This window comes from Eurytemora carolleeae, unplaced genomic scaffold (genome assembly GCF_000591075.1).
Source record: "Eurytemora carolleeae unplaced genomic scaffold, Eaff_2.0 scaffold766, whole genome shotgun sequence".
NCBI classification, from domain to species: domain Eukaryota; kingdom Metazoa; phylum Arthropoda; class Copepoda; order Calanoida; family Temoridae; genus Eurytemora; species Eurytemora carolleeae.
Genome location: NW_019396659.1, coordinates 79,890 through 102,413, shown reverse-complemented (window position 1 = coordinate 102,413; position 22,524 = coordinate 79,890). Strand labels below are relative to the sequence as shown.

Sequence of the window (22,524 nt, the reverse complement as noted above, 5' to 3'; positions counted from 1 at the left end):
TGCGGTGAGGGCCGGGGGTGGGGGTCATAGAAAAAGGGGGAGAGAGGAAGTGAAAGGGAAGGGATTGGGAGAGAGTTATATTTCGAATTTAAGAAGGAGTTTGTATACTCCTATGTATAATTAAATCTACAGATGACATTAAGCACTCTACACTCTACGGTCTTCACTCTACACCCTAAACTCTCTCAAATTTAGATATTTTTATTTCAATGATTTCATTAGATTTATAAACCAAGCTCTCATTAGACAACAGATGGGATTTAAACTACTAAATAAAGGATTAGATGAATTGTTAGGAAAATTTAGACCTAAATACATCGAGTAAAGCTATGTTTAGATGTAAACGATGATATCAAATACCAAATTTTCTTGCTGCAATGTATATACGTATTTGCAATTATTGCAATTGTATAAGTGTTTGTGTCCGTCACCTCGGTAGCGGGTTCCCTGACTGACTATAGAACTCTAGAGAACCATCAGTAGTGAGGCGGACTCTGGATAGAGCGGAACAATATCCTATCTATCTATCTATCTATCTATCTAGTCAACTTCCCTCGACTTTTAGTGTACTGTTATTATATCAATCCGTGCTATATCTATCTAGTTATGTTACTAGCAGAGCTGCACAAATTTCTCAGGAAATCCGTGAAACTGTGAAAAACAAAATCCGGGAATAACAAGTGATAAAAATCCTTAATAAATAAACCCGTGAAATATCCCGGGACGGATAATCTTGAATGGTTGAAAGGCTGGCAGGGGGTTAGAGGGTCATGAGAAACTAGCTCAGCTTATCCAACCCAATGAATGGAATTGGTAGGTTCAATATATGTAATTTAGTTCTTCGTGCAGGGTGAGCACGTATTTTTTCATCGGCTTAAATGACTTGAATACTTAATTCTAAGAAAATTTTCTGCTATAAATTGATAAACTTGATTCAGGGTTATTTTAACCTCTTTTTAAGTTTTGATAATTAGAATCTTAACAAATTAGTAAAACTTTAACAAGGAAAAAAACCTGATTTCTTTAAAAAACATGTAATTTGAAATTTTCCCGTTTTTATTCAGGTCTAAAATTTATTTTACCTGAAAATATTAGATGAGAAAGTTCAAAGATACATTTCAAAAAAAAATTCTTTCATTTTTGTTCTAAATGTAGCTTATGAAACTGTTTCAATTGTTTTGACTCAACTTTTACCGGGCCATAATATTTGTTTATGAGAATAGTAATCCAGTCAGAAATAGACGTTCCAAAACTTAAACTTTAAACTTAAATATATTTAGAATTTCTCACGAAAGATTTTACGTTTTAAAATATATTTAAACTTGAAGGTATTTCAACACAAAAAAAACTAAAAATTTCTTGTAATTTAATATATTATGATTGATGATGTAAATGAATAAAATATTAATTAAAAGATAAAAGTTAACAAAAAAGGCGTCGAAAATTTAAAATCTGCCAAACTTCAACTTTGCGTTCATTATCTAAGGCAATGTCATATGATATTTCTAATACAGTTACTGCAATTTTAATGTATATTTCAAATTTGTAAATATATTTTATCATTAATTTTTTATTTTTTAAATGTTTCTGAGGGTTTCTGAACTATTAAAAACTAGTGCCTTGAACATTTTCGATAGAGATCCACCCAGTGCAGTTGCTACAATTGAAAATTAAAAAATATAATATAAAAATGAAAACTGCATTTATTTCATTGTTGAAAAATATTAAATGATTCATTTCCCCATTCATTTCATTTTTCTATTTGAATAAAATATTTTCCTGTCTGGCCCTCAGACTCCATGATTATAAATCTCGAAATCAGTTTGCTTGACTGAGTCGCAAAATTCTTCAGCATAAGATATTTTTAATAAAGCGAAAGGAACTTTTATTAAATTTAACTTTGGATCTAGAGATAAAAAGAATGTGAAAGTTTAAATCGTTCTATCTTCTTATAAAGGAACTTTAAAGAGAAAATATACAATGATGCTGGTTCTAATTACTTTTTTTGAGATTTTATTTAGTATTTTTTTGTATATTGCATATACAAACCAGTATCTAAAATATAATAAAGCTCTTCTATCGCTCATATATATATATATATATAGCGATTTCTGGCCAAACAGCTGGACAACATTGGGGGAAAATTTGTGAGGGAACCCATGGTACTCTGGAGGGTGATGTAGGCAAAACAAGATCTTTTTTTCTTCTTTAAAATTCAAACGTTTTTCAATTTCTTATAAATACACAGTGCTTCACAAAATAAAATGGAAAATTCGACTTTATTCACCAGTTTATTTTGAAGAGCACTGTATATTTACGAAAAGTTGTCTTCACTGACCCTTTTATTTTAAGGAGCACCGAATATTTGAAAAGTCAATTTCAACTTTAAGTTCAGTTAACTTTACATATTTTACAAAATAAGAATAATTTCAGCATCCTCTCATTTAAGATATTATAAGTCAAGAAAAAGAGAAAAAATGAAAAATAAAAACACCCCCGAAATATTACAGACAGGTTAATCGTTTAAAAAACGATCGCTTTGTTTTTGGAAAAATGATAGTTTCTGAAAACGAACCACTCGTTTTAAGCTTTCAAAAACGATCGTTTTTGAAAATGATTGTTTCGTCATTCTTCGTCGTTTTCAAAACGAAACGATCGCTTTTTTAAAAAGTGAAAACGATATATCCCTACAGGCAGGGTTTCATTTTTAGACTATATCTACCTCCGTTTTTCAAAAAAAATCATGAGTCCTCGCCACTAAGAAGTCGATGGTTTTTAAATTTTTTTTTTTTTGATTATTTCTGAAACTGAATCAAGTTTTTAATGACTCTGAGAAAAAGTATTAAATAAGTTCAACAATAGAAATTCTTTAGAGTTTTACACGTAGTTTAAGCTTTTGATGATATTATGATGAAGAGTCCCATCATCTTAGTCTAAACAGAATTCTAGTGAAATATGCAACGGACCAAAAGAATGTGAAATACGAAGACGACTCACGCAAATCACGGTAAAAGTAAATTCAACCTATATGAAGGATAAAGTCTCACCGCGTCAACCTTTTTGCACCGGCTAGTCCTATCCATAGAGCTAGGTACAGTACAAACTGGGACCGGAAAGGTTGACCCGGCTCGGAAATTCAAATGTACTACGGCTGCCCGTGCATAAAGTACATACGCCAATATCACACAAAAAGTTTTTCTTATTTTTTGCTATTGCAGAGTAGAAATTAAATACTGTGCGGTCAAGAAACCAGAAATTAAAAAAAATTAAATAATTTCTGACTGAAACTGGAATTTTGTTTACAATAGTTCGAGAGTTAAGAAGATTTAAATACACGTTAAATGTATAAATTCAGGAAGAGGGGTCTAAGTATTTGTTTGGGCGGGGGGGGGGGGCAAAGTGCATTTAATGCATAATGCGTATATGCATTTCTGTTGGCTTAGTTTCAAGAGTAAGAGAAGTTGAATTAATTATATATTAGTTGAAGACTTCAATACAGATGTATGTACTATGTAGTTTTAAATATACAAATTTGTACATCAATATCAGACGTACAAAGTATATATATTAATATCTACATGTACGCCATACATGCAAAATATATAAGTACACCCTGGATAGTTTGTCATTGAACATCAACATGTATAAAACATAATACATGGCAAGATTAAATGAACATAAACATGTACATTGTACATAGTACATGTATAATACATGTATTATTTACAAATATCTGCATGTACACCGTACATGAGAAATACTTTCAATCATAGTTTTTTTGTACGGAAAACATAAAAAAATGTTTAACATCAATTTTTAACTTAAAACAAAAAATTCTAACTTGCCATAAAGTTCAATTTTCCAATATCTTTCATTCAAATTTGATTTCAATTAGAAAATTTGAGTTTGAAGAAATTAATCATTGCAATGTGTAGGTATCAAATAGATTGCAAATCGTGATTTAAAAAGTCAATAATGGATCATTGAATTTTTTATCATGATGAAAATTTGAATAAATAACATGGTGAAAATAATTTAAGAATTATTCGTGTTGTAAAATATTCAAACCATTTCTAGGAACAGTTTAGCACAATTGTTTCTTTATCCTTACAGGGGGGGGGGGGGGTTCTAAGGGACAACTCCCCCACTCCCCATTACAAACAATATTTAACTATCAAAAATGTTTATTTTTTTTGATACAATTCTAATTGAAATTATAATAGAAAAAATAATCTTAATGATTCTAATATTATTTAAATTGTTTGATTTTAAGTAATTTTTCTATAAAGAGGATTTAGTAATACTTTTAAAAGAATTATAAATAGTTCAAAACATATATTTTAAGGATAGGTTAGAAAATGTAACTTAAAGAGACTGTAGTGAGTAGTGACCCTCCAGTAGTATGCTGTGAATAGGATATGGCATAATATGAATTTATCTCCTCTTCTCCTAAAAATTCTCCCCATTACGTCCCTTAAACCAATCTTGAAAATATTTCAATCTTCTCTTGGCATGATCTTGATTTTCCCCCTGTAATCTGTCCTAAGATGATCCTAATTTCTGACGAAATATGAGCCTTCTTTACCATGTGATCTCACGAGAAACCATCCTATTTAGAAACAATTCACTCCTTAACTCTCTCTTTTTCAAATAGTAACTATAATATTTCATACTAATATAACATTTTTGTTATTTATTTATTTTTATAATTATGTAACTTTGGATCAATTACCTAAAAAAGTCCGTTTTTCATTTAAAATATAGACCTTGTTCTTTAATTTTAAAAACATTTTCAGCATACCCTTAAATTATATTTTTTAAATTTTCTTAATGTTATTATATTGTATTGTGTGTTTTTATGTAAATAAATAACACAAAAATATGTAAATATTAGTTTGACATATTATTATATATAGTATAGACACCTACACACCAATAATAATAAAAGTTAAAATACTTTAATACATCATCTTCATTCTCAACGTTCTTAACGTGTTTAAACAAAAATTTAATTCTAATTTTTTTCTCTTTTTTTACTCTTTTCGATTTTTACTTCTTTCGACTTTATCTTCTTTCTTTCTTTCTTTCTTTCTTTCTTTCTTTCTTTCTTTCTTTCTTTCTTTCTTCTATTTTTTTCTCTATTTCTTTTTTTCTTTTATTTTTCTTTCAAGGTTTGAAAAACACAAAATACGACCCTGGGGCTGATCCATCAAAAACCTGTCATTTCCACCACTACTACACCACCTGCAGCTAAAGAAATAAAATTTTTTTTTTTATAAAAACATTACATTTATTTGATAATGTTCAGTGCTAAGAGGGGGAATTTATATAGTGATGGTTCAATCATATTCTTTTAAGAACAGAAATTTTAAAGTTTTACAAGGTTGGTTTTTATTTAAAATGTGTAAAATGTTATGTGAAATTTATTTCGATGTGCAATATTTTTTACTCCAAATTTTATTTAAATTGTGTTATATTAAATTGTTTTAACACTTTTTTGTTTTATTTTCATTCTTATTTTTAAACCTGATCTTTTTTTGAAAACTACTTTAGAACTTTGAAGTGTGTATTTAAAATAATTTTTATATTTTTACTTTTGGTTCATCAATACTGGGATTTAAAGGTTTCAAGTTCTGAAGTACAAATCTATGATAATTTTTCCAATTACTTCTTAACAACAAAAGCTAAGAAAAAGTAATAAAATGTACATATATAGGGTTATAGAAAAGCATAATTGAGTAAGAGCAGTAAAATAAAAGCCCAAGGCGTTTTAACACTCCAAAGTCGACCCTGTCTTAAAGATTGATGAGTCTTTTTATATGCAGGCTGAAGCTATGTGAGCTAGTATTATGAGTATCAGAGTATGTACTGATGTAAGTGCACTTTAGTGTGTTCATAAATTACGCTGACAGTCCCTTTAATTTTAATATTATTTTTAACAAAGTTGTGTTGACTAGTGTGTCGGTCCTATATAGTTACCTAATGTTTTGATGATAGAGCAAGAATTATGATTATTACTGGCTTTGCTGCTTTGCACTCTACTTAAATGGGCGGAGCTTTAATGCACTTTACTGGCCTACGCTTTAACATTGTTTTTTAGCTGACATTGCCTCCGTAGCCTCCCACTTTTATTCACATTATGACATTTTACCCTCTACTAAAAGTCACCGCTTACTAAAAGTGTACAGTGTACAGTGTAGAGTGTACAGAGGGCAAAACTTAAAAGAAATTTACCGGGTATCCCAAACCAAACCTGGCCACGAAACCGGGTTAGCTCTCTTAAGTCTGGGTTTGAGTTTCGTAAGGGTTTCGGGAAACTCAGGAAACTCTGAATGTTACGGGGCAATACCTCAAAATGAAACCCTTGTATAGGAGTAGGGTTACGGCTGGGAAAGTGAGTTTCGTAGTGATTGTGGAACATATGAAGCACCATTTCTTCGTATTTATGCTTTAAATGGCTTCATATATGTTCCAAATACTTGATCAGTTAAGATCTCTCTCTCTATAGACTCGATATTGAATAGAGTACAGTCAAATCGAACTTAAAAACATTTTTCTGTTAAAAGTGAATACAGTAATTTATTTAAGTTTATCTGCTAGCAGCCCCGTAACCAGGGGGGGGGTGCAAGGGTGCAGGTGCACCCCCTTTCTTCTAAAAGAGGGGTGAAATGACGAATTTGCACCCCCCCCCCCCCTAGTCCCATATAACAGAAATTGTTTTCATAAGTTTCTAAAATCTAGTTAAAAATTATATAGCCTGAGTAAGAATAATAATATCAATAGACTGCTGAAGAAAAATTAACAATAATCTACCTAATACATTAAAATAGTTTTTTCAAAAAGTCATGTAAATCACTTTCGCTTAAAAATCTTAGTGATATTGTAAAAATTTAGAATGCAACAGAAAAAAAAAATTGTAGCCTTAGAAATTTTTTTAATGAGATCCTTGTGCAAAAAAAAACTTTTTTAAGTTTAATAAGTACCAAAAATATTCTTTAACCTAAAAGAAAGTCTCAGCAAATTCACAAATGTATCTGATGACATCACATCTACATGTACTCCATACATGCAAAATATATAAGTACACCCTGGATAGTTTGTCATTGAACATCATCATGTATCGGATTTAATACATGGCAAGATTAAATGAACATAAACATGTACATTGTACATAGTACATGTATAATACATGTATTATTTACAAATATCTGCATGTACACCGTACATGAGAAATACTTTCAATCATAGTTTTTTTGTACGGAAAACATAAAAAAATGTTTAACATCAATTTTTAACTTAAAACAAAAAATTCTAACTTGCCATAAAGTTCAATTTTCCAATATCTTTCATTCAAATTTGATTTCAATTAGAAAATTTGAGTTAGCGTCGAAAACTTGACTCCATTATTCAAATAAAATATTTTAATTTTTTTAACCGGATGTTTCTTAAACTGAACAATAATAGAAGAAACTTTTACTATTATTTTACACTTGGTAGATTAAAGTCGATTAACATTTAAAACAGGATTTTATTTCATTGTTTTTTTAAAAAAAATTTAATTTAATCAGATGATCTGCAATAAATGATTATCTTGTTTATCCGCAATCAATAGTAAAGTTTTAAAATGGACTTTGGACTTTTATGGACTTTAATGGAGTTTTTGGACTTTAATAATAGACTTTAATGGACTTTAATGGACTTTAGTGGACTTTAATGGACTTTACTGGACTTTACTGGACTTTACTGGACTTTACTGGACTTTACTGGACTTTACTGGACTTTACTGGACTTTAATGGGCTGTAATAGACATTTATGGACTCGGGATAAAAGTCTTTAATTAGAAAGATAATACATAACGTCCTAAGTTAAATAAGGCAAAGTATTAACAATTGTATAACTATTTTAGATTTTCATGATTACCGTTAAGTAAATGAATTATTAGTATTATAAATAATATTTCTATACCTATACAAGAAAAATGTTTTATTGGGAAGTAAATATTTGTTTAGGTAAAAAGAAAGAATTCGAAAAATTTCTTATAAATGGATAGAGAAGATTTTTTTACATGCTTCAAGCTCAATTCGAAAAATGAGATATTTTGCATTTTTTAGCCGAGCTTTGAATGAAATTGAAGTAAATGCGTTAAATACTTTTGTTAGAAATTAAACAATAAAAAATATTCATTACAGAATTTAAAAAAAAATATTCATTACAGAATTTTTAAAAGAATTTTTAACGCAATTTGGCGATGACAATAACAATTAATAATTTTGATTTTTCATATTGATAACATTTTACGTTTGAACTTTAAAGCTTTTCCGACATATTGGTAGAATGCAATAATGGCTTTTTGTAGACTTTTCTATAAACGAGCCTGATATTGCAACTTCCTTTCACTTTCTTCTTATAAATTGAAAGTATAGATCTTTCTATAATGTTTATAAGATTGCAGGGGAATGTCAAGGAGATATTTATCACCCTATAGACTAACCAGGGTTATAGATCTGTCTCTTCAATTCGAATTCAATTGCGTTTGATCTATAATCCAAAAAATACGTTTGATTGGTGATACTGGGATCGAAAGTCACAACTTGCTGGGAAAAGGACAAACAAATTAATTTTTTTTAAAAATTTTAGTTTTGAATTGAAACCATTTTTTTCATCGCACAGCATACGAAAATAACAAAAATTTAAGATTCCGCAGTTTTTTATGATTTCATTTTCTCAACGACGGATTTTTCCCAACTTTTATTGTGGAGTTCAGTCGAACCAGGGGAATGTTTTAAGTTTGGTTTAAAAGATCCAAGTTGATTGGGTTGATTGCATTAGAGAATATTTATGTTTACAGGCAAAGCTGGGTTCCCAAGCTAGTATATTATAGATATAGACTAGAGTGGAGTTGAGGATAATTGAATCAAAAATACATCTTTTCCCAAAAACATATTTTTTGATCTATGTACTGTGTGATATTATTGATAATTTATTAGACTTGTCTTTCACTGTTTTTATTAATGCTGTTTTTTCCAAAAAAAAATTTGTTTGTAAAGATTTCATTTTTCTTTAAGAAACCTGTACGAGTATGTTGTTGAACTCGTTAAAAAAAACAAAGTATAAAAAGTGAATATTTAATTTTCTTTAAAATATACATAAACATATTTTTTTATCCCCCCCTCCCTGAATTATATTATATGAATAGCAATATTGCGAGTTTAGAAAATGTTCAGTGCGACTGCATTTGCGGTGAAAGGTAAAATTGTTTTTTCATAAGTTAAATGCGATTTAAAAATGGTTAAATAAATGGTTAAATATTAGCGCAAGGGGTGGGGTGCTCCCTGAGTTTGAAGAATATAAAACTTGAATATATATCTCTAGACTGAACCAGTGTGTTTACTTTAATTTAGTTGATCTAGTATTCAGCACTAGTCACACCAAACTTTACTCATTATTCTATATTAATGTCAACAAAATATAGAATATAGAGGATTCTTAGTTTAGTTGAACAGATATATAGGATTCTCAATCTAGTTAAACAGAATATAGAGGATTCTTAGTCTAGTTGAACAGATATAGAGGATTCTTAGTCTAGTTGAACAGAATATAGAGAATTCTCAGTCTAGTTGAACAGGATATAGAGGATTCTCAGTCTAGTTGAACAGGATATAGAGGATTCTCAGTCTAGTTGAACAGGATATAGAGGATTCTCAGTCTAGTTGAACAGATATATAGGATTCTTAGTATAGTTGAACAGGATATAGAGGATTCTCAGTCTAGTTGAACAGATGAATAGGATTCTTAGTCTAGTTGAACATGATATAGAGGATTCTCAATCTAATTGAACAGAAGTGTAGGATTCTTAGTCTAGTTGAACAGGATATAGAGGATTCTCAGTCTAGTTGAACAGAATAAAGAGGATACTCAGTCTAGTTGAACAGAATATAGAGGATTCTCAGTCTAGTTGAACAGATATAGAGGATTCTTAGTCTAGTTGAACAGGATATAGTGGATTCTCAGTCTAGTTGAACAGGATATAGAGGATTCTTAGTCTAGTTGAACAGAACATTGAGGATTCTTAGTCTAGTTGAACAGAGCATTGAGGATTCTTAGTCCAGTTGAACAGATTGTGGAGGATTCCTTTAGTCTAGTTGAACAGAATATATAGGAAAAGAATTAGTTCTCATAAATTACCTTTTCTTACCTGAAATACCACATCTGCAAAAAATGAATTTATTATATGTTTTCATTTCAAGTCTTATCTTCCAAATCTATGTATAAATAAACAAACATGCGTACACCCATGCTTTGCATATTGCTCTGATTGTGAGTTTTCTTTTAGTTTTTGTTTGCTGGGTGACTAAGGGATGTTTGGTTTGGTTTGTTTACTTTGCTTAATTTGTGTGTGTATTGTTAGTATTGTTAGTGTAATGGTATATTGTCGGTGTTTGTGTTCGGTTTGTAAGTTTGTCACAGTCTTTCTTTTTTCTAGTCTGGGGTTGGGTAGGGTTACTGTTATGTAAATAGATCACCACTTACCATCATCCACAGACACTGTATTCTGCATAAATAAAGGATTAAGACAAATATCAATCTTTCTTTGGCTAGACTTCTTGGTTCTGTAACTTTTATTCCATCAGTTCTATATTTTTTTGTTGCATCTTTCGTGGATTTTCATATAATAAGTGAAAACTTCGTACACATAGATAAACACAAGAACGAACAAAATATATGCCATACATACTAGCCCAGGAACTCGGCTTTGCCCGGGTTTATATTATTGTGCATAGTTCCTCCCATCGTTTACCTGGGCTTGGCATTAAATTATGATTAATATGAATGATGAATAATGATGAATTATTAGCTGAAGTGCCCGAAGATACTAACTGCAGTTTAATTTTAAAAAATAAAAAAATACCTACCTACCTTCGGAGTACCCATGGATTCCCTAAAAAAATTCAACCAAATTGGCCAAGCCGTTTGCCTAGCTATGGCTAACATATATATATATATATATATATATATATATATATATATATACATTTAGGAGCGAAGAGCTTTATCATATATAGACAAAAAAGCCAAGTATATCTGGTTGTTAGCTATTTTCTTGATCATTACGCCGTATTAAAATAGAAAAAGAGAAACATATTTCCTTATCTTATTGGAAACATTTGAATGGATGCAAATATTTCTAAAACCCTATCGGAAGCCATGCAGATAAACATACATTTAGAATATGAAATGTAAAACAAAACAGTATATAGGAACTATAGAAAGCAATAAAAGAGATAAAATAAGGAAATTGATGAAACGAAATGATCAAGAATATTCGCGTATAATTGGATAAAATGTTTTCTTATAAAATTACCAAGTTTCAGAGTTTAAAACTCAATTTCAAAATTTAGAAGCATGAAACTTTTTAAACAGTAAAGTACTGTTTATTTTAGTTACGTCAAATTCAATTTTTGAAATTTTAAAGCAATTTACGCAATGTTAGCAAATTAAAAGGAAAAAGGTTTTACTTTGCGACTTCTTAACAACTCTGTTTTTTATTGTACAAATAAGAATTAAGTAATAAAGTAAGTAATGTTTAATGAACATAGAGTGAGAACCATAGAACTGTGGAATTGGAAGACGACTTTTGGACTGAAGTTTTGCCTTAAAATATCTAGTAAAACTATTTGCTTTGTAACAAAATCAAATACAGTTATTGCTATAAATTCGTTTTCCTGCTCCAATGTTTTCTGGTTCTCCCTGTATACAATGTTAACATATTGGCAAGAGATATACAATTCGCAATCTCATATGACAGTCTTAAAAACGTTATTATCTATTTATGTCATTGTAATGGGTATTACTAAGTGCGAAAAAGTTTTGCCGAGATTTTTATTTTTTCTAGTTTGTTTAAAAAAAAATACTTGTAATTTGATCGAAAACAAACTAGAAAAATTAAAAATCACTGCAAAACATTTTCGCACGCGTGATACCCATTTCAATAACATAAATAGTTTTATTCAGTTTTAGTCAAATTATTTAAAAGCAGGTCGATAAAGTTACTTGATCACCCTGTTGTAGGGTGATTAAGTATTTTTATCACCCTACAATGAGACAAATTAGGTATGAAATTTGAAATTTTAATAGCAGGGTGAAAAAGTTACTTTTTCGCCCTGTTGTAGGGCGAAAAAGTCACTTAATCACCCTACAACGGGAAATATTAGGTGTGATATATTCTATTAAAATTAGACAAGAAACAACATTTAAAATTTTAAACTAAAATGAAACGAAATCTAATTTTCTTTTACTCTTTTATGGTAACAAAGTTATTGTTTACTATTTGATAATCTCTGCTATTTAAAGTTATAGAAACTTGTGTGTGTGTTCTAGACTAATTTCCATAAAGTAAACAAACAACAAAACTACTTTTTAAACCGGTTTTATTCTTTTTGCACAATATTTCTAATTTCTTTGTATTGTGTAGGGCAGGCTGGGGGAAAAACCTCGTTTCTCTTTAATAAATCCTGAATATAAACTCATATTATGTTGATAAATATGATTCATATTTTCGCATTTCTTCCATGCTTTCTTTTTACCAAGTCAAGTAAAGTTCTAGTACTTGACTAAATTTTTAAATTTCAGATTCCAATTGATGAAGATTGAAAAAGAAGGGAAAACCTGCTGAAAAAGTGAATTCTTATGAAAACAAACAGTGAATTGATTTGACACAATAATGTTGGAAGACGATAAAGTATCGGATTAAAAGTGATTTAGAGGAGTGAGAAAATGCGCTGGATTCAGTTTATTCTGCTTGTGGGCAGTACAGTGCAGTACAGTGCACAGTTCCAATCCTGCCCGTCTGTTTGTACATGCAAATGGAAAAATGGTAAATATCAAATTGCTTTAGAGTTTAAAAGTTTGCGCAAGCGCAAATCCAATTTGAATGCCGGGCAATATTCTTGAACAAGAGATTTGCTCGTCTTCATAATTTCTCGTCCATAGACGAGAACACAGGTTAGAAAATAGAACCTAGATTCTTGGAAAATAATTTTCAACATTTTTCAATTAAAAACTTATTTCCCTAAAACAGGGCTTCTTTAATATCTTTAAATCATTCGAAGTATTAAGGTGCAATAAAAGGTTTATTTGAATTAAATATTGAGGTTGATTCTGTCACTCACTCCGAATATATTTATTCATAGTAGAAGCAACTTAGCAAGGACAAAATGTTGATGTACAGTTTACACCAAAGATTTTGGGCCATCGAAAGAATTTATGAAATGTCGTCTTGACATTTTTTCAATGTGTTTTGTACTATTATATGCAAATCTCACTAATTGCAAAAAAATCAAAAAAATCGCCATAACTATATGCGGAAACAGTTTTGAAGAGATCTATGTAATCATTTAGTTAAAATACTAGTTAATAAATTATCAGAAAGTTAAGAATACGAAATTTTATAAATTCTTCCGATGTCTCTTTATATTTGAACTTAACTGTATTGAATGTTTTTATGTTAATTTGAAATTATATATATATTTTTTAATACAAAATCTACTGAATGTGAAACAATTTTTGATTATAAAATATTAAACTTAAACTATTTCTGAGCTTTTCTTTGAAAAGAAATGTTTAAAACTTGATAAGAAAGCAACAGAGGAAGAATAAGATTAAAATCTTTTTCATTGTTGATGTCTGAATATCTCGGATCAAATTGATCAAATATAATTTAAACTACTGAAAAGTAATAAACTTATGTACACATGAACAAAAATTGCGCTTTTGAACAGGCATGTTAACGAAGATAGACTTATACATGAGCTATATGACTTACACATGTTCATTTGTTTTCTTTTGCCCTACATTTTAAACCTCGTGTTTTAAACACAGAATATGGTTAAATAATTATTAAAAAATTGTCCCATCGTATTCTGCTTAGAATATGCAGCCGGCAACCACCTGTCCAATCCAATCCATTTTATGACAACAAATGTTTCAATTTTATCATTATGTGTTTGTATTTGTATTTCTGTATGATATCTATCTACCTATCTATGTAATCTTCAATCTATCTATCTATTCATCTATCTTCATAACAAATTCCACCGTGTAATTCGTGTAATGTTGCAGCTGCCTGTTTATTACTCACTTCCGGTCAACATTATTCATTCATTCATTCATCATTCATTCATCATTCATTTATTCATTCACCATTCATTCATCATTCATCATTCATTCATCATTCATTCATTCATTCATTCATTCATCATTCATTCATTATTCATTAATCATTCTTTCATCATTCATTCATCATACATTCATCATTCGTACATCATTCATTCATCATTCATTCATTTCATCATTCATTTCATCATTCATTCATCACTCATTCATCCTATATTCATCATTCATTATTCATTGTTCGTTCATTTTTATTTTCATGTCTATTATTTTATTAATGTTTTTATGTGTATTCTAATTACTGCTTCTATTTTATTATTGTTATTTCTATTTCTAATTTTATTTTTATTCCTCTCTTTATGTCTTTATTTGTATGCTACATCTATTTCTATTATTATTGTTATTTCTATTTCTATTTTTAATTTTCATTCCTCTCTTTATGTCTATATTTGTATGCTACTTCTATTTCTATTATAATTGTTATTTCTATTTCTATTTTTAATTTTCATTCCTCTCTTTATGTCTATATTTGTATGTTCCTACTTCTATTTCTATTATTATTGTTATTTCTATTTATTTTCTATTTTTGTATCACCGTAATCCATATGGATCATAACTAATATAAACTAATTAAATTATAACAATGATAAATGAACAAATATCTATAAATGGAAAACAATACAACTTTTTGTCTAAAGCAAATCAAAAGTGAATATAAATGGGGGGAAATCAAAAGTGAATATAAATGGAGGGAAAATCAAAACAGTTTGAAAATATTTTTAACCGCGAAAGAAAGAATGCTGATTTTTAACATTCATTGAATGTTTTAGTTTTGCGACTATATTTCGTGTTCTAATAAAAGTAACCTCAAGTTTATTATCCACAATGTATCTTAATCGGTACAAACCTACTTTCATTGTATTAAATAATTAAATAATTTTTTTTTGCTATTTTTTTTTAAATTTCCAGAAAGACTTTCAACTTTTTTATCGTTTCTCTATGGGTAACAAAAGAAGACCTCCACGGGCATCAGTAGTACATTTGAATTTCTGAGCCGGGTCAACCTTTCCGGTCCCAGTTTGTATTGTACCTAGGTCTATGGACAGGACTAGCCAGTGCAACAAGGTTGACGCGGTCAGACTTTATGCTTCATATAGGTTAAATTTACTTTTACTAAAGAGGCAGATGTGCGTGCCTCTAGAGAGTTTAAAAACTATGTTGGAAAAATGTTGAAAAATATTTGTTTTTACTTTTAAAAAATATTTACATGTTATTCCATCCAGTTTTCAAGGGCTTTTCAAATAATTTTCAAATTTAATATCTGTAGCTCAGTTAATAAAAAAGTTACAGACTATTTTAGATTTTTTTAAACACCAACCAGTCGTTTGACCGTCCTCTACCCTATGAATAACAACTAAGCAACATTTGTTCACAAATATAAAGTTGAAAAAGTGAAGAAGTTTTAGCGCTGTAGTTTAAGCTGTTTTAAGTTGGGAAAAGCATATGGAGGGTTGGGGATTGCAGTACATTGCAGTGCATTGCAGTACATTACAGTACATAACAGTACATTGCAGTGTATTGCAGTGCATTGCAGTGCATTGCAGTGCTTGCAGTGCATTGTATTACATTGCAGTGTACATTGAAGTACATTGCAGTGCATTGCAGTATAAAGTACATAGTTTTTAAACCTCAAGAAATCTTGGTGAAAAAGTTGAGCTTTACTTTATCACAGCTTATATCACCCTTATTGATATGGTTTCTAAAACATAGTTAAAGTAAAAGAAGATGTAAACCACAGTTTCTAGTTCAAGCGGAACATTTTATACTAAAACTGCAGGTAGCAGTCCATCCGGACCTTTGACTATCAAACCATCCAGACCTTTAACTATCAAACCATCCAGACCTTTAACTATCAAACCATCCAGACCTTTAACTATCAAACCATCCATACCTTTACCTATCAAACCAACCAAATCTTTAACAATCAAACATCCAGACCTTTAACTATCAAACCCTACAGACCTTTAACTATCAAACCATCCAGACATTAACTATCAAATTACACAAACATCTAACATTCGGTTAAATACATAACTATACACAACTATCTGTAATTCTAATTATCTAATTCTATACATACTTCCAATTTGAACTATCGATATATTTCTATATTTCAATAGAATCAATGTTTATGTTATTTAACAACTACCTGTATTTCTAACCTTCTTACAAACTATCTATATATCTAACTATCTATCTATCCAGGGAAGAGATGGGTGGAGTGCAGGAACAAGGGACAAATATCTCTACCAGACAATATAGATCCAGAAACACAGGTAGATAGACAGATAATAACAGACAGATAGACAGATAAAAACAGACAGATTAACAGGCAGAAAATATACCGATAGACTGGTAGACTGATCAAATAGTTGATTAGTAGAATTAGACTAATAGAAAAATATACCTTTAGACTGGTAGAAAAGTAGGCTGGTAAACTAGTAGACTAGTAGACTTGTAGACTTCTAGACCAGTAGACAGGTAGACTAGTAGACTGGTAGACTAGTAGAATAGTGGTCTTGTAGAATAGTAGACTAGTAGACTAGTAGACAAGTAGACAAGTAGACTAGTAGACTAGAAGACAAGTAGACTAGGAGACTAGTAGACTAGTAGACTAGTAGACTAGTATACTAGTAAACTAGTAGAAAAGTAGACTAGTAGACTTGTAGACTAGAAGAATAGTAGACTAGTAGACTAGCAGACTAGTAGACTAGTAGACTAGTAGACTAGTAGATTAGTAGACTAGTGGACTAGTAGACTAGTATTCTAGTAGACTAGTAGACTAGTAGACTTGGTGACTTGTAGACTAGTAGATTATTAGACTAGTAGACTAGGAGGCTAGTAGACTAGTAGACTAGTAGACTAGTAGATTAGTAGACAAGTAAATTAGTATACTAAAAGACTAGAAGACGAGTAGACTAGTAGACTAGTAGACCAGAAGACTAGAAGACTAGTAGATTAGTAGACTAGTAGAGTAGAAGACTAGTAGATTAGTAAATTTGTAGACTATTGGACTAGTAGACTAGTTGACTAGTATACTAGTAGACTAGTAGACTAGTAGACTAGTAGACTAGTAGACGAATAGACTAGTAGACTAGAAGACTAGTAGATTAGTAGACTAGTAGACTAGTAGACTAGTAGACCAGTAGACTAGAAGACTAGAAGACTAGAAGACTAGTAGACTAGAAGACTAGTAGATTAGTAGATTAGTAGACTAGTAGACTAGTAGACTGGTAGACTAGTAGACTAGTAGACAAGTAGACTAGAAGACTAGTAGATTAGTAGACTAGTAGACTAGTAGACTAGTAGACTAGAAGACTAGAAGACTAGAAGACTAGTAGACTAGAAGACTAGTAGATTAGTAGACTAGCAGACTATTGCACTGGTAGACTATAAAGTGTAAAGTGTATAAACAAAGTGTTTACTCTGCACACAGAAACTAATATAAAGGGATCTAGCGTGTACTCAACCATTAATATTGTTCTATGCTTTATCCATGGATCTAGGAACACAAAGACTGATTATTCTTCTACAAATTTACCAATGATAGATCCATGTGATTCAATCGTTACTTAGTTCAGTTTAAGGCTGGCCTGAATATTGGGCTACAGTGCTAAAACACTTACTGTTCACACTTTGATAGTATTTTTGATTTATTGTAAGTCCATGGTGTTACAATATGAAGACATGAGCTCATATACGACACGTTTGTGTGTATATATCTCTAGTATACATATATCCAATTGTAAAACGTAAAAACTTAAAATTTAATTAGCAGTTTTAATCTTAATAACATGAATGCCAATCAAAGAGAAGAGGGGGGTGGGGGGTCAGTCCCCATGTTAATGTGGGGTGGGTTGTTACCCCAAAAGGATGAGACTACATAGACGATTGATTTTTGTTAAATGATTTCACGACACTTTAATTTTTTCCTTTTTTGCCTAATGAAACAAATGAAGATTATATACTTAACTTTTACCCGGGCATTGTCAAATTCAAAGAGATTCAGGTCGTACTCGTCTTTACAGCCTCGTCCTTTGTGATTAACCCTGTATGTAATTTCTAGCTGAAGGGGGGGGGGGGAGGGATAACTTGACTCGGACCAATGGGTGGACTTTGTAGATTTGTCATAATTAATCAAATAAGTTTTTACCTCTCAATAAAAGTATTAAATTACAGAAAAGCCTGCTCAGACTTCTAGATTGTTTTCAGAAAGTAGAACAGTCGGCTTTCAATACATCTTGAGGGAAACTTAGGGCTGTGCAGTGGGAGCCAAAAAGCAGCGGATTTTTTTAAATTGTGAAATGTCATTATACATTTCCATGGCGAAATCTCTTTACAAGAATAACAACGACGACATCGATCTGGATAAAGTTTCAACCTAGCACCCGATAAAAAAACCCATCTAATGATAAATTCCAGAAAAGTAAAAATCCTGAATTATCTAAATGACTCGATAATTTTTCTATTAACTTTTGTCGCAATGGCGCTTCACGAACTTTTTCTTTCGAAATCTCCGAAGTCGCTAAAAAAACATAATTTTTTTACAAGAAAAAAAAAACATGGTTGAAGAAATTTTATTATTTCTAAGCATATTTTTCCGGAACATTTTCTATCCATTAAAAAACGAAAAAATCCTCGGCATATTATTTTTAAGGCCTGTAATTTAGGCACACAAAAACTACAACATTGATAATACAGAAATATATATTCCCCCCCCCCCTGGTCCCTAGAATTAAGTTGTAAGTAATGAACATGCATAAATTGTATAAATTGTGTTGTAGATGAAACCATATAAATGAGAGGATTTTAGATTAGTTTACGTGAATTATAGTTTAAATACAGTTAAGCGATTAACAATAAATATTGAATAAAAATATACAATTATAAAAGAAAGATTGTGACTAACAAGTATGATATGAAACCAAGGGGGATTATAGTTCTCTACCTGTGTGCTCAGTTAGCTGTACTGTACACTTACCACTGTTTACTAATATTGAGATGCATAGGTTAGGCCAGAATCTACTTATAAAAAACAAATATGCAGTACGCTCTCAGTATAGTTCCTGGCCTATATAATTAGTAAAGGATTAGCGTACATTATCACTCTGTACGCTATAACCTCGTTGATTAGCGTACATCATCACTCTATACACTATAACCTCGTTGATTAGCGTACATCATCACTCTATACACTATAACCTCGTTGAATAGCGTACATCATCACTCTATTCACTATAACCTCGTTGATTAGCGTACATCATCACTCTATACACTATAACCTCGTTGATTAGCGTACATCATCACTCTATACACTATAACCTCGTTGTCTGAGACCTATCCGTCATGAAAAAAGCGCAATTTTCCTAAAATTACGTTCGTTTTAAAATATTTTTTTTAGAATTTTAAATTTTTTGTTCACTTGTCATTCTTGCATGCAACACAACTTCAATTGATAAATTTTCATGTTAAAGGAATTGAGTTTTTACCACAAACTCAAATCTTCTGATCCTAATAATTTTACAACCTGATGGTGCAACCCTGTGATATTTCAAACTTAGATTATTTTATCTATAAGTATTAATAGTTTGAAATATCTAAGGTCTACGACATTGGGTTACAAAGATATAGAGATTAGAAAATCAGAGTTTGTGGCAAAAACTCAACTCCTTTATTCTGATTTAGATAAAATATCAGATCAATGAATTTTAATATTTTGATTTGTGTGATCTAAACAATGAACATTTAAAATATTGATGCTTCATTTTGGTCACGTTTGAACATTGATAAAATAAATATAAAAGTTCATTTACCAAAATATACTTTTATTAGTCAAATGTTCTAAAAAAGAGGTTAAAAATCTGATCTTTAAAATTAATTTACTGGTCACGCAAGTGTCTCACCAAAAACATGTTGACTTTTTGAATTTTAAAAACTCACCAATGAAGACAGTGAAATCTACCAAATTGTCATTGTTATTATTTAAAATGTACAAAAAATAAATACAGATACACTAGCAACAAAATAAAATTGGTGCAAGCGCCCTGTAACCCTAGTTATAATACTGCAATATCAATTTAAAACTGCATTTATAAGATGAAAAATATGCATAATACCGCATTATTCTTTTTAACCTGGATATAAATTTTCTATAATTTCTCTCGAGTTCCCCAATCAAAATTTGAGACAAATCGGTTAAAGGGTTCATGAGTTATGATCGGACAAACAAGCAAACATATCAACAGATATTATTACTTTATATATTTATAAAGATAGTTAATCTTTTAGTAGGTATTGCAGCAATCACAAGTGTAGGCTATTTTGATAAATGTCAGTTCTTGTTTTCTTGTTCTAATTTTTCAAGTGAATGCATTAAAATACTGCAGTGTGGAAACACCTAGTAGTCAAAACATTTAAAATAAACTAGAAATATATATAGATATTTGGGGACAAGTCGTAACGCAAAAATATAGGAGCTTTTAGTTCACTAAAATTAATTAATTTGCCGAGTCCATTAGCGCCTGATCCAATCAGTGTTTGGTGTCTATTCTTAACCAATAGAAATTGCATCTAACATCTAGCTTTTTATCTATCTCATTATCCAATTAGAGATAAATACAATTATATTTCAGTAAATGAAAATATTTACTTCTACTGAAACTATAGGATACTTTTAGTATTTAACTATTATAACTAAGCTAAATGTGCATACACATATTTAATATATAAATAAATATGAAAACTGAGAAGCTTCACTGATTATTGCTTTATAGTTACATATATTTCATGCATACGAATAAATAATAATAACCAGTAAAAAGCGTGTTATAAAAATTGTTTTTTTTTCAAATCTTTTTATTCGAAATAAAGGTTAGGATGTTGTGATCAATAACTGGCAAAACTCTGAAAATGTGCTTAAACATTTTTACAGATTTATTAGTTTTATATTTTAACAGTTTCAAATGGCAGAGTCCTTAGTTCTATTTCTTTTTTTTAAGGGAATGTAAGAGTAATTTCAAGCGATCTTCTATACTAAGTTTACGGTGCCTGATTTACAACGGTACCCTTAAAAGCTTTGCCTGATCAAATATGAATTAGATATTTTAATAATTTTAAAAATTGATTTTTTTTCAATTGTGATTTTTCTTGCGCATTTATATTGCAGCCGCAGAAATCATTGAAATTATTAAAATTTATCACTTTTTAACCTAAAACAACGACAATGTCTTCCACAATATTAATCATATAAAGGTTTCAAAAGTGAATCTGGCTTTGCCATCTTTCAAGTTCAAATATTGCTTACAGTCCCTTTAACAGCTGCTAATGGCATTGGCAAAATGGTTAGTTGCTTAGTTATTTGTTATCCCTAGGTGAGCAATGAGCATATTATTTGTTATCCCTAGGTGAGCAATGAGCATATTATTTGTTATCCCTAGGTGAGCAACGAGCATGCTGATTTCTGAGAAACTCTGAGTTGAATCAATGATTCGTTTTATTTCATATTACAAAGTTAAATCAAATCTAGAAAAATGAAAATCAAGATAAAATCATCCAGATAAATCTAGATAAATAGTGAAAATCTTAAAAGTAAAGGAAAACTTTCTGCTCCAAGAACTTTATAAGTCTGTGAAGGAATAGAATGAGGTGGATTCACAAAAACTATCAAATACTGAGATTCATTTTAGACTAAGCTGGATATTTTTGAATGGGTGAAACTAATCTAAATCTATTCAAACGACTAAGAGTATTATCTAAAATTTTGAAAAAATAATTTTAATTTGAAATATTTAGGTTTTGGATTTGACCGGTAACAATCTTCAAATTCTACCTAGAGAAGTTTTCAGTCGACATGGACTTTTAAACCTTCAGAAACTCAAGCTATCAGACTGCAATATAGGTAACTAGCTAGCTTTACAATAGCTATCAGACTATAATATAGATAACTACCTAGCTTTATAATAGCTATCAGACTAAAATATAGGTAACTACCTAGCTTTAGAATAGCTATTTAAAATAAGATATAAAATAAGTAACTACCTCTAGTTTCTTAATAGCTATCAATTTACTTGATAAATAGATAGCTCAATTGCAAGATAAATTTATATTAGCTTTAATGCTGCAATAGCTATCAGACGGACTGCAATTTATCTTAGTGCAGATTGTAATAAAAGTTCTACAAAAGACTAGTTTGTCTATATTTATTAGCTTTCAGAGAAAACAAATTCCATATATTCTGTCATGTTTTGGTTGTCCTTACTTCTCTCTAATCTCCCCCCCCACCTGCCCCTTAAATA

At 30.2% G+C, this 22,524-nt stretch overlaps 2 protein-coding genes across 3 annotated transcripts in view; one reads left to right on the top strand and one right to left on the bottom strand.

Annotated features, from left to right (window-relative positions):
• LOC111707037 (ras-related protein Rab-32) overlaps window positions 1-6,105 on the bottom strand; it is a 59,323-nt gene extending 53,218 nt beyond the window's left edge. For both annotated transcript variants that reach the window (XM_023480022.1, XM_023480021.1), the window contains exon 1: window positions 5,980-6,105. The gene's annotated coding sequence lies outside the window, so the exon portion shown is untranslated. The remainder of the gene's footprint in view (window positions 1-5,979) is intronic.
• The window catches only part of LOC111707036 (uncharacterized), a 61,526-nt gene continuing 39,494 nt past the window's right edge, over window positions 493-22,524 (top strand). The window contains exons 1-4 of the mRNA XM_023480018.1: window positions 493-813; window positions 12,632-12,875; window positions 16,436-16,506; window positions 22,022-22,127. Of these exons, the coding sequence (XP_023335786.1) occupies window positions 12,776-12,875; window positions 16,436-16,506; window positions 22,022-22,127 (277 nt within the window). The 5' untranslated portion in view covers window positions 493-813; window positions 12,632-12,775. The remainder of the gene's footprint in view (window positions 814-12,631; window positions 12,876-16,435; window positions 16,507-22,021; window positions 22,128-22,524) is intronic.